Source organism: Gambusia affinis, linkage group LG08 (assembly GCF_019740435.1).
Source record: "Gambusia affinis linkage group LG08, SWU_Gaff_1.0, whole genome shotgun sequence".
In the NCBI taxonomy this organism is placed as follows: domain Eukaryota; kingdom Metazoa; phylum Chordata; class Actinopteri; order Cyprinodontiformes; family Poeciliidae; genus Gambusia; species Gambusia affinis.
The window spans coordinates 18,265,231-18,282,508 of NC_057875.1; the positions used below are offsets into that span (position 1 = coordinate 18,265,231).

The 17,278-nt window shown below is 37.3% G+C and overlaps 1 protein-coding gene across 3 annotated transcripts in view; it reads right to left on the minus strand.

The window, feature by feature from the left end:
• The window catches only part of LOC122835809 (polypeptide N-acetylgalactosaminyltransferase 18-like), a 131,271-nt gene that overhangs the window by 34,391 nt on the left and 79,602 nt on the right, over positions 1 to 17,278 (minus strand). For all 3 annotated transcript variants that reach the window (XM_044125173.1, XM_044125172.1, XM_044125174.1), the window contains exons 5-8: positions 14,037 to 14,234; positions 12,190 to 12,304; positions 4,779 to 4,964; positions 3,042 to 3,179 (exon numbers count right to left, since the gene is read on the minus strand). In XM_044125173.1, coding sequence (XP_043981108.1) covers positions 3,042 to 3,179; positions 4,779 to 4,964; positions 12,190 to 12,304; positions 14,037 to 14,234 — 637 coding nt within the window. The remainder of the gene's footprint in view (positions 1 to 3,041; positions 3,180 to 4,778; positions 4,965 to 12,189; positions 12,305 to 14,036; positions 14,235 to 17,278) is intronic.

Consider the following 17,278-nt stretch of genomic DNA (forward strand, 5'->3'; position numbering starts at 1 on the left):
AATCAAATGTCTACTAAATCAGATCCCCTAAGTGCAAAATTCAGAGTTTTAGATGAGTGGGTAGTTCAAATGACATTTCTTCACTTACTGCAAATGTCTGTCCTAGGTGGAGCTCTTTTTCTCCTTCTCTAGACAAGTTATCATTAAAGCTCCAAGATCACGACTTCATCTCTGCTTCAGATTTCTTACGGCATCCCACCGTCTCTCTGTGCTCCTCTGCAATCATATCACATATGGTCCTGCAGGGGTTTCAGCGTAGTGCTCGAGCTTATGAGGGCTGATCTCAGCTTTCTATCTCATAATGTCTCATGTTGGTGTCACATATCAAAAAGCAATTCACAAAAATCTGATACGTTATTGATCCCCTGAGGGATTTCTACTCCTGCTCCATTTCATGCACATGTCAGAGTTCAAGTCCACACATAAGTTGGCAAATCAACTTCTTGCTCAAAGGTACTAAGGCTAAGTGAGCCTCAAAGGAAACATTTCTTTTAAAATTCAACTTCTAACATTTCAGCCAAACACTGGCAGAACCTACAGACAATTTGTTTATACCTTATAAAACAGACTATTTGGAAAATTTCCGAAGGCTGTATGTGGTCACAAAATCTCCAAAAAGTATAAAACCAATATTTTTCTCTTTCAAATATTAAGTTCACCTGCCAATGTTTTATTTGGATATGATTTTTTTTTCTTGGTGGAGGAATGGTTTGGTAATTTAAAGATGACTTAAAGTTATGACTCCCAGATGAAACATTATTGTCTGAAAGCATGTTTGAACATGAATGATGCAAGGCCAGAAAAAAAAAAAAGAAACCACATGGCAACCTGTTCAGTAAAATAAACATTTGTATTTAGGCAACTCTTCTACGACTCATTTCATCAGCACCCCTATTATAAAGTCACCCTCCTGTCTCTGACTGATATGCTGATATTCAACACCATGATCAGGAAGAGACTTTAGAAAAGCTCAGTACACAATTTATATCAAATCATCATGGACACAGATAAACAATAACTAAAATTTTTTGTCTCCAACATCTGAAGTAAATCAGACTAAAAATGATTATGACCAGACTTATTTGCATTTGACTTATAACACATATTTCTGCTTGGGACAAAGGCTTGACTCCAGGTGCCCCTGAAGTAGTAAGCCTTTGGTTCTTTAAAAGTTTTCATTTAACAAAGTCTGATTGCACAAACGCAGTTAATTTTTGCTAATATGTAAACCCTACCAGTGTTTTTGCCCTCCCACAACATTTTCATTAGAGACAAAATGGGATAAATAGGTAAAATTAAAATAAAAAGTTTATTCTTGCATTAAGAACTGTTTTCATGTAGTAAGAGGTTTTTAGCTGTTGTGAAGTTTATAACAATTAAGATAAAACCAGGATTCTTGTACAGCAATAAAAATATCTTGTGAGCAGACAGGTCAGGAATATTTTACGTCCAGAGGAAAAACTGTCACTTCTCAGTGATGAAAAAACATAACACAGACAACTGAAGAAATCAGCAGAGCAAAATCAATAGACATAAAACCTGTTGTTAAGCTTCTGATACCACTCTCTGGCAATCCAGATTGGGGAGAACAGCATTGATTACATGTCATTTCAGGCGTTCCACCTGTTGTGAATGTGAAGATTACAGTTTAATTGCTGTTGCTTGAATAGCATGTTTGGTCATCATTTATTTACAGGTCTATTTTCAGCCCCAGTTTTAGACGTGTCTAATCTGTTCCTGTGTAATTATAGGAGCAGGTACAATTACAGGAACCAAACAGATGTAAACCAGTTATTAATGCAACTACCTTTATTGACTTTTCATATGATATGTTGTGATTTATGGAGAACTGGTGTCCACAAGAAGCCATCCTTTGCTGCAGGCGTCTTGTGGATTTCTCTTTTACTATATTGCTACAACAGTGTGTGTCTGATGTAGTGGTCAGGGTTAAGATTAATGGGCTATTGTGTCACGCCTTATTTTTATCTCATGAAGCAGAGCTCAGTCACTCATTCTGAAAAAAAGAAAAGGTTTCTAGAAACTCTTAATTTAAAAAGGTAAAGTTCAAATTAAAAATATACTTTATTTTCATTTATTTTGTGGATGCAAACATTTGTGGTAGACCACTGTTAAAACAATTATTTACTGATGTGGCAACTTCAAGATTGGATGTTTCTCAGCTTTTCAGAATGAACATTTTCGCTGGCAATAAGAGATTAATTAAATATTGGGCTATTTTTACAGCTTTATTGAGGGTCCAGATAAGAGGGCAGGTTGTTGTGAATTAAAGATTTTCTCAACCAGGCTATTTGACACCTAAAACACACAAGCAAAAAGTATAGTCTTTTCTGGATTCCCGCTAAACTCTTTTCCTAGGAAGTCAGCGTAAAACCAAAGTTGCGATTACCCTCAACCTTAAAGCTCAAGGTTTCAACTCGACACTGTAGAGTACTATCACTATAAAAAAAGTCTTTATTAACAGTATGGGCATTAAAAAACACTGATAAAAATACTGGGTGCTGAGTGGTGTGGAACATGGTCAAAGACTCCAGAAATAAAACTTGAGAATCCTGCGGACTGCAGAGAGAATTATAGGCGTCATCGGCAGTGTGCCAACCCATTTATAAAAGGCTCGAATGTAACAGAGACTCATTAATTTGGACATTTTTAATTGTACGAGTCCAATAGATTTAATTAAACTGTTTAATTAAATGTCTTTAATTGAAAAAAGGGTCTCTGAAAAGACAAAATCTGATTTGAAAGTATTAGAGTCTAAATGTATAACAAGAATAAAAATGGCCACTTTTTCATTATAAATGTGAATAGCACCAAATACTTCATTTCCTGTTTGGAGGAGCTGAATATAAACCTCTGGGATTTGAGGAGGAGGGAAATTATGGTGCACTGCTGTGATTTTGTGCTCCCTTGATATTTAATCCAAAAGTCTTTGAAACCGTTTTGTGGGGAGTCTTTGTATCCTCAAATATTATTCACATACAGACTATAATTCACTGAAATCAGGGTTGCTAAAGGAAACTTACCACTCCATAAGCAACAGTGTCGCTGTACGAGCGCAGCTCTGGGTAGATGTTGGAGAGGAACCAGCTGAACGGTCGACATCTGAGTCGGGACCGCAGGGCCTTCCTCTCAGAAATGTCCCCGATGTCTATCCCTGAGTTCTAGGGGAAGGAGTAAACACAAGCACATTAGTTTTCCACTTTTAGCTTTTCACTAACACTCCACAACCTCAAGCAATGCAATAAAATACAATGTGCTTCAATCCTTAGATTTGAAATGCTGCAGTAATCACATAGCTGGATTCAGGGCCTCTGGCTCCTTCCAGCTCTGCAGCAGATCTACGAGGCCAACTTGAGAGCCTTAAATAATAAAGGAGCCCAAAGAGGACGATATATGTTTGGAGAGGAAAGTCCTGGTGGGATGGCATTCATTTAAGAGACCAATTTTTGTCAGAAAAGAAAGAATGATGCCTGAAAGCTATTAAACAGCAGATGGTTAAGGGGCCTTAACTAACAAATAAAGTATTCTGATAACCTTCTGATTAAATTTTTTAGAATGGAGTTAAAAACTGACAGCATACGCCATAAATTAGAAAAGCAAACTGAAGTCCAATTTTGACAGAAAACGTTTTTCATATTACTCTTGAATAAAACATTAAAGCTCTTTGATCGGTAGCTGCTTTGCTGAAACAAATAACAAATCAACCAATCCCCACTTATTGCATTTATGCATCTAGCCATGTTACAAATTACTTTCTGAAGTAATTTGTAACACGGCAAAAGGTGATTTAAGTGACTTTGAATGTGGCACCGTTGTTGGACTGAATAGTTCAGAAACTGTTGGTCTGCTGAGATTTGCAGACACAACAATCTCAGATTTGCAGACAATTATCCAAAACAGAGAAAATATCCAGTAAGCAGCAGCTGTTAGGACAGAAATGCCTTGTCATACATTGGAACAGAAAAGGTTGGGGACTTGTTTTAGATGACATGAAGTTAATAGCAGCAGCTGGGAAGTGTGTGGGGGGGAAATGGACATTTACACCATTGAGAGGCAGGCAGCAATTATGCAGCAATTGAGGGGAACTGCAACCTATTTGGGGACGAAAATCTCAGTTTCAGACATCTTGTTAAGTCAGTTAGAATTAAGGCAGCTGTGATGTCAAATTAAGGTCCAGCTCATTGGCCTGAGAATGTAAATTCATTGTTAGAAGAGTTAGAAAATGGATATTTGATGTGAATTCATTGTGTTGTATAAAGTCTAGAGGTTATATATAGAAATATATATAGAAAGTTTTTAAACATTACAAATCTGTGCTTTGCATTGAGGGTTTTAGTCGAACAGACTCAGATGATGTATTTGAAGCTGAACGTGCTGTACCGTTTGTTTTAAAAAGCTTTTTTTGTTTTAAAAAGATTGCAAATGTTATTAAGAAAAAGTAGGCTTGGTTTGGAAGATTTTATAATCTAATGGAATTCATGAAGTTTTGCAAACTTAGTCCCCAAATGTTTTGTCAATAAATCACACTTTTCAAAGTTTTATTCATTAATCATGTAAGAAAAAGTTACTTCACTCAGGAATGGGCCAGTGCTTGGCTCGCATATGAGAGAACTAAAAAAAAATAAATAAAAAATATCTGGTTTAAGTGTGGTTGCAAGAAGACTCCTCAATGCAAACAATAAGCACATGCACACATTGCACCAACCCTCAGTCTTTCACCCACAAACAACATGAGAAAGACACGCCAAGCAGCTGCTCACCTGAAGTGGAACGTTCCAGGCCATGTAGACGTGACTCCTGTACTGGTCCATCCACACTTCAGCCACTCTCAGAGCGTTGCGGCGCACGTGGGCTGTCAAGTTCTCTGTGTAGGGTTTGTGAGCACGCTCGATGTGGGCGATCCTGGAGCAGGGCAGGACCTCCACGCTGCCCCCACATTGCCACACCTGTGGGGAGAATCAGAGGCTGTTTGGAAGTTCAAAATGAAAAACAGCAGGTGTTTTCTGCACCTGCCAAGTCAGAGTGAGTTGAAAGAAGCAGATTAACTACTCGAATGCGTTGACTCAACCTGTTAACAGAAGCGTAACAGAACTGTAAGACCATGCTGAGATTGCTCATCTAGGTGCGTTGCTATTTTTTATACCTTTCTACACCTTGACAGTGGAAAGCTGTCAAATATGTGAGCAAAGCCGAACTAACATTACGACAGCTTCATGCAGAGTTCATTAAAAATAAGAGTGAATGTACAGTCCACCAGAGGTTCAATAATAGATTTTTTTTTTTACTTAAAAAACTATAAAGAAGGTAAATATAAGTCCCTGTTTGTACAACACAAATTAACTTGGAAGGAATTTATCTAAGCTGAATTCTCACTCAGATCAAATCCATCTATAAAAACACTGACGTCCTGTGTCTGTGCCTCATGTGCACAAATTTTGAATAATATTTAGGGTCAGTCAGTAATTATCATTGACATAAATCTTGTTAATGTTTTGCTTAAAAAAATAAAAATGCTTAAAGTCAGTTTCATCTGACTTTAAGCATATGCTTAAGGCCAATACATAACCTACAGGAACAGAGCAATTTCTACTTTTACTCAAGGTGGAAAGAACAAGAACAAAGTTGTTTCTGGCCAGGATATCCTAAACTTAATAAAAAGTAAAGTGCAGAACTCTTGGGAGTCTGCATGCGTTCCTCCGATTGCAGCATCTGTTTATAATAGCCGTCGCAGCAGAAGATGACGTGTCAAGGACAAGCTGTGAAAACTCCCAAAGCAGGACTACAGGAACAGGATGGTGTCCTTTACTGTAGTTCTCCCAGTCCTGGGAGAGAGAACACATTTATCTGTTCTTGTACAGTATAGACCGGCCTTTAGAAACGTTTTTATACCTCAACCGTAGATGTCTTCATTTACACATCTATTTACTAGCGGTACAAAAAGAAACCAGTGTTACACTTCAAAATAAAACTGAAGACAATAACAGGACAGACTAAAGGTCATATGTCAAACCAAATGTAAATGCTTCTCTTGCAACAAAATAAAAAGAGCTAGAGAACTACATGAAAATAACTTCTCCCAAATAAATAAAATTATATATATAAAAAAAAATTATCTTATTAACTGGTCTACTAGTTGTGAGCCAAGTAAGGTTTAGTATCTACTTGGATTGTAAAGATTATTAATATTTTCCTGTTAGACTAACATGTATCAGCTGAGGTGTTTGAACAATTAGGATTTTATGATTGAAAGTGAACACAAGCACAAATTTAGTCCTAATGTGCTGCTTCTCAGGGCAGACTCAAACCAATATTTTGACAATTTGTTATTTTAATTTTAATTACCTAATTGGGTAATAAACAGATGAGCATACAATGTAAATATGCCAAAAAATATTTAAGACATAAAGACTACTTTATTGTCTTTAGCCTCCAGTTGGCCAGATACAAATACTAAATTAGGAAAATAAAACAATGTCAAAACTGTACCACAGCCACAGCCTTAATTAATTTCAATACTTGGGTTTAGTTCTTCAAATGGCATGTCATAGTTTCTTGTGGGTACCATCATCTCCAAGCCTGGCTGAACTTTCTCATCTAATGACACATCAGCTGTCGTTTGAGTTTTGGAGGTTGACAGCTACTTGGCAACTTTGTCTTTTCTTATTCACAAAGATAATAGCTGATTTGCGACCCCTCCCTATAAAAGACGTAGCAGCCTCAACATAATGTCAGAGCACTTAATCATTTTGTCCAAACACTGAGAATGCTTATTGTCAGAAACGGAAACCGTTCAGAAAAAGGCTGGGGTCATCATCCTGTTTTCTTTCAGGGAACTAATAATAAGGAAAGAAAGGTCACCCTGATTAACAAATAAAGAACGACCAGCTTTGTTCCTGTCCTGATTTTTACTCTAAATGTCTTTGTGCAAAGGCTTGTAAAAGTAGTAATGACATTTTTCACATTTTGTCAACTAAATGCCAGAAATGTCAATAGATTTTGTTCTTTTGTTGTGCTAGACCAACACAATATACAGCACAATTGTACAGTGGAAGGGAAATTATATATTTCCCCCCCAAAACTTCTCACAAAGAAAAGGGTAATAAAGTCTGGAGTCACATCTATTCTGCCCCCTGATGTTATAGTATGTGAAAACAATTTTCACTGCAATTACAGAAGCAAGTTTCTTTGATATCAATAAGCACACATAGAAACTGACATTGTTAGCTATTCTTCCTGTTTGTAAATATTTTTCTAACCAAAAGCTCTCTGTTAGCTTAAATCTAATACGTGGGTATGCTTTTATCTAAAGCAACATCTCAATCTTGACTCAACCCACTATTATGTCTTTTGCATGTTTTAACAAGTATGCTGTATTAATATACGGTATTTAACTTGATCCATCTTCCTATAACCTCTGACCAGCCAGTGTCCCCACAGCATGATGATCCCAGCACTGTTTTCCTCAGTGTGTGTGGTGTATTCACTTTTCCTGCATACCTAGTGTTTGCCTATGAGCCAAAAAGTAAAATTTCTTTTTCATCTGACCCGAAAACCTTCTTTTACATGCATGTGTGGCTCTACATTGCTTTTGGGAAGCTGAAAAGGCAATCTTGTCACTCTTCAATTAATCATCATTGTCCTGTCAACGTATTCAGTCTCCTGATGTTGGATCTCTGCAGCTCCTCCAGAGTTACAATGCTCCTTTCAGATGATTTTCTAATTTATACTCTCCTTGCTCGACCTGAAAGTGTAAGTGGACCCCACTTTAGATATTTCCATAACTTTATCCCTAACTATCTGCAGCATTGTCCATTAGAGATCTCTAATGAATCTATGTGGCTGTAACACACTGCTGAAAACCAATTTACTAGGTAATTTTTGAAGACAGTTGGCTGCACTTAATTTTATTTAGTGATATAAGAGTAAAAGGAGATGAATAAATATGCACAACAGACTTTGTCAAATGTTTTTTTTTTTTCTTAAATCTACATATAATTTTTCTTCTACTTCACAATAGCGCCCTACTTTGTGTTGGTCTGTCACACAAAACCCCAGGAAGTCAGACAGAAGTTTGCACAGTTTTTATGAGCTGTGTAGATGTATGGCAACGGTGCTCTGAAGAGATTATGGGGAAAAGATAACTGAAAGTACTTCAGTTTCAGAAACCAAGCTTAGAAAACACATGAATTAATATTCTCCAAAAACTGTCCCTTTTATAGCTGCTTTTACAGCATTTTTCGCAAAGGTCCCTTTGTTACCCATACAAATTTAAGAGGTAAACCTATACGAATTCCTGTAAAGGTGTTTCTTGGTAGGTTCAGCGTTTTCAGACCTTCATGGATGTTTTTGTTCATTTGTACAGCAACCCTTGCAGTGTTTGTGTGTTAAATCTTTCCTTCAGGGCTGCCTCATTGCCTGTGTCCATTCAAAGCAAAGAGCTGCTGCAGAGCAATAACTAAACTGTTGTACTGGCTCAGAGCCCAGACAGGAGCATAAAACCAGAGCCAAACTCTGAGGTGGTGAATGCCACTTGCAGAAATACCTCGGCTGTCTCTCCATCCAGGATTTACAACACGGGGTTAGAGCATGAGGAGATATTCTTCAAGTATAGCAAACAGTGTCTGAGAAAGTGGGTGTGCAGAGCGAGATAGAGACAAATGTTAAAAAAAGACAAGAGGGGAAAAAAAAGGAGAAATTGGGTGAAACATTAAATAAAATGTGACAAAGGGAGATAAACTGGGAACTACAGAGAGGGGATAAAAATATGAATAGAAGGTGGTGGGCTTTGTTTCTTTCTCTTTCAAACAAAAAATCTGCTCCTCCGGGGGAAAGCAGCCATGCAGAACATTCACAACGCGTAACTGTTTTCTTAGTCCTCCACTTCGTTTTTTTTTTTTGGTTGATGTTCACCAAATTGTACTTATGGACTTTCAGAAGTTTTAATGAGAAGATAATGAAACAACAAGTGAAGTTGCGTATTATAAATCATATCAAGCAAAGACTGCCTGTAGCGATAAAGAAAAGCTGTCTTGAGACAATGAGGATTAAATGCGCATCATAACGTGCCGAGGCGCAGATGAAGCTTCATGAAAGCAGTTTTTATCACAATAGGGCCAGAAATACTGAATGCTTCGGCAAAAAACATAAGAAATGATGTGTGTGTGGGGGGGATAAATCTCAATGATAACAAAAGGCGCCTCTGGTTGGTAAGACACAGATAGAAATAGAGCAAACTGGCTGTTCTCTGCCTTAAAACTTGGGCTGAACTTCACACGCGATGAATTATTTAGAATAAGAGAAAAGCCCTTGAGACACAAGGACAACTGATTCTGTCAAAACATCATCGCTCATTTGCATAATCATTGATCTAAAAGAGGAGCAATTTACAGTGTTATGGTGCAAAGTCAGCAAAAGAATGAAGATATTGATTCTTTCCATCATTCCTGATGTGTTTTGGTAAAACAGCCGCGATGAATAATATATTTCTGCGAAAACAGGCAAGTTAAAATTTCATTTGATCTCATGTTTCGTGGGACCATGGCATGCCAATACTAATGCTGCACCAACCATTTAAATGGATTACAGCAACAGACACATAAAAAAATAAAATGATATTAAACTCAGTTGAAATCTACAACAGTTTTTTCTTTAACGTGAGTTTAGATTTTTGCCAATGGGTTTCATTCTGTTAAAGAGTAAGGACTGGAGCATCTCAGCTTTAGTAAGGTTGAAAAGGATCAATATCTCCTATAAGAAGAATTGGCAAATCACAGAATCACCTTTTCCAAACAATGGAGAAGAGGACAAAGTGCGAGCAGCTAATTTCTTCACAATGAGATGTGCTCTGGCCTGTACAAATCAAATTAGTGTCCACGTGCATCCTGTTGGGCTGTCCACAAAAAGCTGCATCCTCCGCTGGTAATGTTTGAAGCAAGTTGACTGATCTAAATTAAATCTAGGTGCTTTCAAGATCCGTCTTTCACCTGCGTAACGTTGACAACCTTTCCATAATGTCGCAGAAAAACTACTCCATGTCTTTAATTTTTAAAGATTAAATAATTGTGATTCTTTAAAAGCCCCCACTCCCAAAAATAAAAGCTGTCAGCTGGTCCAAAATGCTGCAGCAAGAGAGTACAAGAAAATGACCTATTTGACAAATATTTGCTTCCCCATTAAAAACAGAATTCCTGAATTTTGAAGTTTTATTATATATTAGAGATCTGATCTACTATATAGGATTATGTCCTAGGTTTTAAGTGGCTCTAAGGAGGAGGCGGACCTCTCAATTACCAGGCTTGTCTCAGATTCATTGACAAGTTGAAAATATGTGTTTAAGAAGATCTAAACCTCAGGACGCTGTGCATTGTGCTGAAATAGTCATCAGAAGACAGTGGACATGGTTGATAACAGTGCTTAGGTCAGATGTGGCATTTAAATGATAATAAATTAGTATTAAGCAGTCCACCTGTAATTGAGTCAGCTATTTAGTGTGCGTTCTTGCAACGCCCATAGACACAGAGGAATAACCTAACCCGTTATTTTACATGTCAAACATGTGAAGATCAGCACAGTAAGCAGTAAGTTTACTAAGAGCTTGAAGAGCCTCAGCATTTCTTTTCTGCTTTTGTCACCATTTTTTTATTTTATTTTTATTTTCAGAGGGTTGTGCGTGACTCTGAGCCCTATTCTAGCGCACAGGCAGAAGCGGATTCTGCGCAGAGCAGCCAGCAGCTGGAGGGAACATCTGACTTGACTCATAACACAACATAACATAACACACTGTCAGGGTCGTGACTGCAACACTGAGAGCTCTCCTGCAGGGAGGATGTCTGTCCATGGGCTGCAATTGATACTGAGCAAATAATCATTTATGCTAATATCAGTGTTCAGATAATTAGTCTGTACAGTGGTGGTGTTGGAGGGGGGTTTATTTGGATCAATGGGATTCCAGGAATTTTATAATAAAAAGTCAAATACATTTTCTCATTTTCACAGAGGCATTTAAAGATTTCTCAAAACTGAGTACCAAAGTTGGCTCAGACTGGAGTTGCATGTTAAGGGTGAGTCCACCATTGATGTAAACTAGAGTGAGAGTGGATTTTTGTGTTTTTTTTTTAAACTTATGATCCTTTAAGTAATTTATAAAATACCATCACAGTACGGTCAAAATTATATAGAATATTTTATGCGTTTTTAATTTTGTTTGTTTCAGAGAGGTGAAGCTCCTGCAGCCGACATAACCAACCCCAAATTAGTTTATCACATTTAATTAAGAAATCACCAACAAATAAAGAGTCCCTGCTTCAAAGTAAATGAACTCAAATTTGACAATGCAAGCCGCCACATGAACAAGCAGAATTTCATGGTGAGTAAAGTTTATGATAAAAGGACATGAGGATTAAGCTGTTTGGCTACCATGACAAAGATAATCTCTGAAGGAGTAAAGGTGAGCATTTCAAACCCAAAAACACTGAAACATCAAACACAGTTGTCATGGTGAAAGTGTATTTCACAGTCGGTGGTAGTGATGAACTGAAAAATATAGTAGCATAAAAAGATCATCATCAGACTACCTGCTTCAACGTCACGTAAAATTTGTTTAAAGCTGTCTGCTTGTACCTTTGAACCGTGTAAAATTATTTGTATCTTTATGGGTCTAACTTGAGACAACTGCCTGAGCTACAGGATCCATTAAAAAGTATACACAATAAATATGGTGCAGATATTTACAGTCTCAGTCATATCTAAATAAATATTGTGAATGCATAAATCTAAAATCAAAAAGTCTAAAAGCAGGTGTTATTCTGAAAATAAATACAGCACCTTCATGGCAATACATGGTAAAATATACTTTATTTTATAGATTTTTAATTATATCATTGTCCTTTTAAACACTCTCTTAAAACTTTGATGTTACATTTTTATTTTGCTGCAGTTAAATAATTAATAATCGGCTCGATTTGCTTGAGTCCGGCTAAATGAAAAACGTGGATGACAGATAAAGCTCCCATTATGTCAAAGGAAAGATCATTTGTCTGCCTTTGCAGGAGGAACGAGGCTACAATTAAGATTACTTCAATTCAGACAGTGACAATGGCTGCAAGACACTTTTCCAGATGGCACCAAGCAACAGATATTATGAACATCATCGGGTGCTGAAATTTGTCTTACTCTGATGCCGAGCTCCACATTTTCTCCACCATAAATTTCCATCCCTTCGTCGAGCAGGCCGATCTCCTCAAAGTATTTTCTGTCAACCACAAAGCAGCCAATCAGGGCAGGACTCCTGAAATAGAAAGGAAACGGAGGAAAGAGAGGTGTCAGAAAAAAATTTGATTTAAATGCAAAGCAATAGGGGAGCTTAAATGCAAATATTCTCTGAAGCCCACATACAAAAATCCGTATTCTAACCCACAATTAGCCCACACTGGAAATCGCACCCCGAGGAGCTGTGTTTTTATCCCAAGAACGTTACATAGTCGAAGCTCTGGAGAAATGTTTTAGCATGTCAAACTCAACCTATGTGGCATCATACAAACAAACGGCACAGTTGTCAAAAGGAGGGATCAACATCAAACTGAAACAACAGGAGTGGAAAAATAACTCCGATTAGTATTCATCCCGTCAGTCCCACACATCTCCTCATATCAATATGTAATACAACAGACTGACAAAAACAACTTGTTGGGGGGAATTTTTCTTCCCCGAGGATAGACAGACTGGCAAACAGAGAGCGCTCCCACGGCAAGGTTTCAACATCAAACATCACATTGAGATCACGGCTCTTATATAAACCATGGTCGTTTTTATAGCACAGCTATCTGTGAATAGAGGTGGAGAACTTTGCTTTTTCAAGATGATGCAGTTCTGTTGGCATCTTCAGGGACAGTCAGCTGCCACCGGAGCAATGTGCAGCCATGTGAAAAATCCATGATAAAAAGTCAGAGGGTCATGGCTCTGAACCAGAAAGACAGCACCCTCTGGATCAGGGGTCAGTATCTGCCTCAAATGAAGCAGTTCAGGTCAATATTTTATTTTTAAAGACCAACAATAGGATTGACTGCAGTAATGTGGGTGATGCCACAGCCAGTTGTAGTGAACATAGCTTAGCTAACAAGTGTAAAACATGACTCTACTAATTTACTGGTCTTGTTACCTTTAAGTGTCACACGATGTTGTCAGATAAAAGTCACGACTGAAAGCACAAGTTGTGGACACAAGCAGCTGAAATTTGGATCACCACTGCTCAAATCATCCTCATCCTCCCATGCACTCTGGTATCTTTCTGGCTGGTTTCATGTTTCTTACGCTGCATACTGCATGCTTTGATTCTGCATTTGGGTTCTCACCACTCCATTAATAATGGAAGAATTTCTAAATGTCTTTTTTGTCTCTACTCTGAAAATCAGCTAGTCAACTATTTCCTTTCAGGTAAGGCACAGTTTCAGACAACACTTTGTCAAACAGCTGGAGGGTTCTTGCTCTCAGGCATATTGCCATATAGACAAGTAAATAGTTGGGGCTATTCATCTTTCTTGGTCATAATATTGAAGACATGTCTTTTTGTCATAATCTATAAACATTATGTTTGTTTGCTTGAAACTGCAGAGGTTTTTGCAGATATCGGTGAGTAAGCAACTTTGCTTTCATTGCGGGGTTTATTTCTAAAGTCAGTCCCTGCAACCCATATTAATCATACAGGCCACAGCTATTGAATTTCTGGTAATATGCCTGCAATGCCTTGTAAAATTGCATGATTTTTCTATATTGCAATTTTGTTTCAGTGAGTTACTACTTATGCATGATGAATTTTGATTAAAGTGTTTTTGAATTAGAATTCAATCATCATAACGTAAAATTGAGTTTAGTATGTGATCTAATCAAAGACACTTCAATATGCTTTAAGGGAAGTTATCACTACTTAACACTTGTTAATACAACCAAGAGTTTCCTCCCCCACCCCCACCAATACTGTTGGGATGTTCTCAGTAGAAATGCACAGAACGTTTTCTGCTTACCTGATGGGAGCTGTGTGGTTGCGTAGCATCCACCAGGACTTTGGTGGGTTGAGGTATCGACACCAAAGCTCCCAGTCAAAACCCTGAGCAGACAGGGGGTACTCCTCAATCTCAAATGTGTCATACTTGATGTTGTCAAAGGAAGGCAAGACCAATCTGGTTCTGTCCTCCTTTATTCTCTGCAGGATCGGTTCTGCCCTGTGAGGCGACGGAGCACAGACAACGTTTAGCATTTAAAGTTTAATGTCAAAATGGATCGTTCTAGAACTTCAATATATTTTTTGCGTGTAAATGAACAGAGAAAAAAAAAGCTGGTGGCTGGAAATAGATTCTAATTATTTTAATAGGCACCTGAATAGTTGAAGTGGAAGAACGGCTCCCCCTGTTCTAAAAGCAGCAGACAAAACCTGTTTCTGGCCTCCCTTTTTATTGACCCAAAACAGCTAAAAATGCATTTTAATTCACATTTAATTTTTATAATAGAATAAACAAAATGATAAACATCATAAATAATTGCTCTGTTTTATTTCCACTCTTCTTCAAATGAGGTGTGTCCCACAGTCAGTCCCTGTATAAGCAGGTGTTTAGGCACCACTAAATGGCTCTTAACATTTAAACAACTTACAGAGACAAATTAATTTTGTTTTATGTTATTTTAAAGTGATTTAAAAAAAAAAATACCCACCAACTCTAAAGCTGTTTGAACCTATTGTCTCCATTATCTGTAACAGTTTTGATTTATGACATTTTAAAGGTCTGGTTTAGTCTCACAACATTAAGTTTTAAGAACATCTGGGATTTATACAGAGAAACTTAATTTGAACTTTATGAGCCTGATAGATGTGCTCTTGAATTGTGCAAGTGATTTATAATGTTTCTTCTAGGTGAGGACTCATTAATTCACCTTTAGACACACAATTGTGTGACTAACTTAATTTTTGACAGCTATACTTTAGTCATAGCGGGCAAAATAAGCCAACTGCACTTGTTCTACATAAACTTTGTCTACAAGCGATACGAGATTGAAGCAAGTTTATCATGAATGCTTTCATATTTTTTTTGCCATTTATTTATCAGTTTCATGTTTATTAGGATTTTTTGGAAAAAAAAGAACAACTCTTACCATTATTGAATATCCATAAACCGATATGGTGTAATTATTGTGTGCAGTGAATCGATAGTGCAGAGTGAGTCTAGATTAGAAAGGTCAGATCCACCTTTAACATAACTGAATCCAAGAGGTGAGGTGTTGACTCCTTACAGATGGCAGGGTGCCATCAGAGAAAGGAATAAGTTAGGTGTCTAGAATATGAATTCCCAGGAAGATCAGTCTAAACCCTGTTTAACCCTTTGAGGGCGCAAGGGGAAAATCTGATACTCTTGTTCAAGAGGTCGGGAGTCAAACATGGATCTGGGAAAATCTGCAGACTTCAAAGAGCAGAGCCGAGATTATAAATTTATGGATCAGGTCACAATCAGATAATACGGGATGCTTGGGATGCAAAGGCAAATCTGCAGGAACAGTGAGATGACTTAGTATTCACCCGGGTCCAGTTAGCTTAACAAGGACAGATATCACAAAAAAATGGGGGAAAATGTTCAGCATTTTTAGACAAGTAATCAAGTTTTCTGCATCAGGCTCAGCTGTCATCTATAGAAGCAAAATTCAACCTTGATTCAGGATTAAAGGCAAACCTGTAAATCACTTCTTGTCTTCTTTTTACTAGATCTGCACTTTATTTCCTAAAGGTTTTCACTAAAAAAGATACATTGGAAAACCAAAAGCCTCATCATGCCTCAACTGAGAAGTTTTAAATAGCTTAAACCTCGCAAGATAACACAGTTCTCTCATGGATAAAATGTTTATCAAATGTTCAATGGCAATGAAAAGGGAACTGAAATCGCTGCACATTTATACTGAAAAACTGGAATGAAGCCAATAAAATGGAGAAACAAATCTCAATCTTTCGTCCTATGGGAGAGCTTGCTGATGAGGGCTGTCGTTTAAAAACGCAAAGTGTACTTAAATGTTTGCTGAGGGAACTAACTGTTTATAGTGTAATTACTCTTGTTTATGCGTTTAATGAGAAAGCCAGGTCACTGATAGTAACCCACTACACTACTAATAATTCCTATAAAATTTAATGCATAAAATAAACGGGCTTAAACATTGTGTGAAACAAGTCTCATGTTTTAGTCTCTCTCAGAAATGGGAAAGAGCAGTTAATATTGCACTACAGTACGGATTAAGGTAGAGGTTTATATATGCTTTAGCAGGTTGTGTGTAAAGCATGTCTGGAAAAAAGTTACCTAAGCAAATGAAGTAACTTTACTGGATAACAGAGGTTTAACTCAGAGATCTCAGGCATAAAAATAAAGGTGAATATGTGGAAATCATCTCATAGCCACTGTGGCGAAGCCGTGTCAGGAAGTATCAGGATATTTCGGATAGCATTTTTTTGGATTGAATGGAAATTAGGTAATCACTGGGTCCTTCTCCAAAATACGCATAAAATTAACACAAAAGGTGCTTTGCAGATATAGGATAAAACCTCTTCCACTGTCATTTTAGTCTAAGTAATCTAAATAGATCTAAATAATTCTAATAAAAAAACTCTGAGCTGCGTAGAAGAGAAGAGTCAGGATGCTCTCTCTGATTGGTACATTCCTGTGAAGTCTTACATTGCAGGACAAAATGTTGTCCAACAAAAAAACATGGGGATGCACAATTTTAGCATTATTATTATTGTGAGACTTTGCCACTGCAACAAATAAAGACTTTTACACATATTTACCCAGAGGGCCAATAAGTATGGACGGATTATTAATAATACTCTGATGTTCTGCGATTAGAGATGAGAGGAAACCGCCTGTGTTGTTCTTTCTTTTCCTTACAGACGAACCTCATCTCTGGAAATGGATATTTATACGACTACACAGCAAAACAGAAACATGGTCAGCATTTTCAGCAAGTCAGAGGGGAAAAAAAAACATAATAATGAGGAAACAATTAGTGAGACCTCCACATTAAGAAATCGTAAAAGGCTTAAAAGCTTTAGAAAAAAAAAAGACGGTTTCCTCACTACTGAATGCTAAAAGTCTTTGGTGCTTCGAATCTCTGGGAAACTCTAATTTAAATGAAGCGTAGCCTCAGTAAATGCCAATTAATTATCAACCAATTTATTGCAAAGAAAATGGAATTATATTTATTACCCAAGAGCAATGATGTCTTCAAGCAAGTT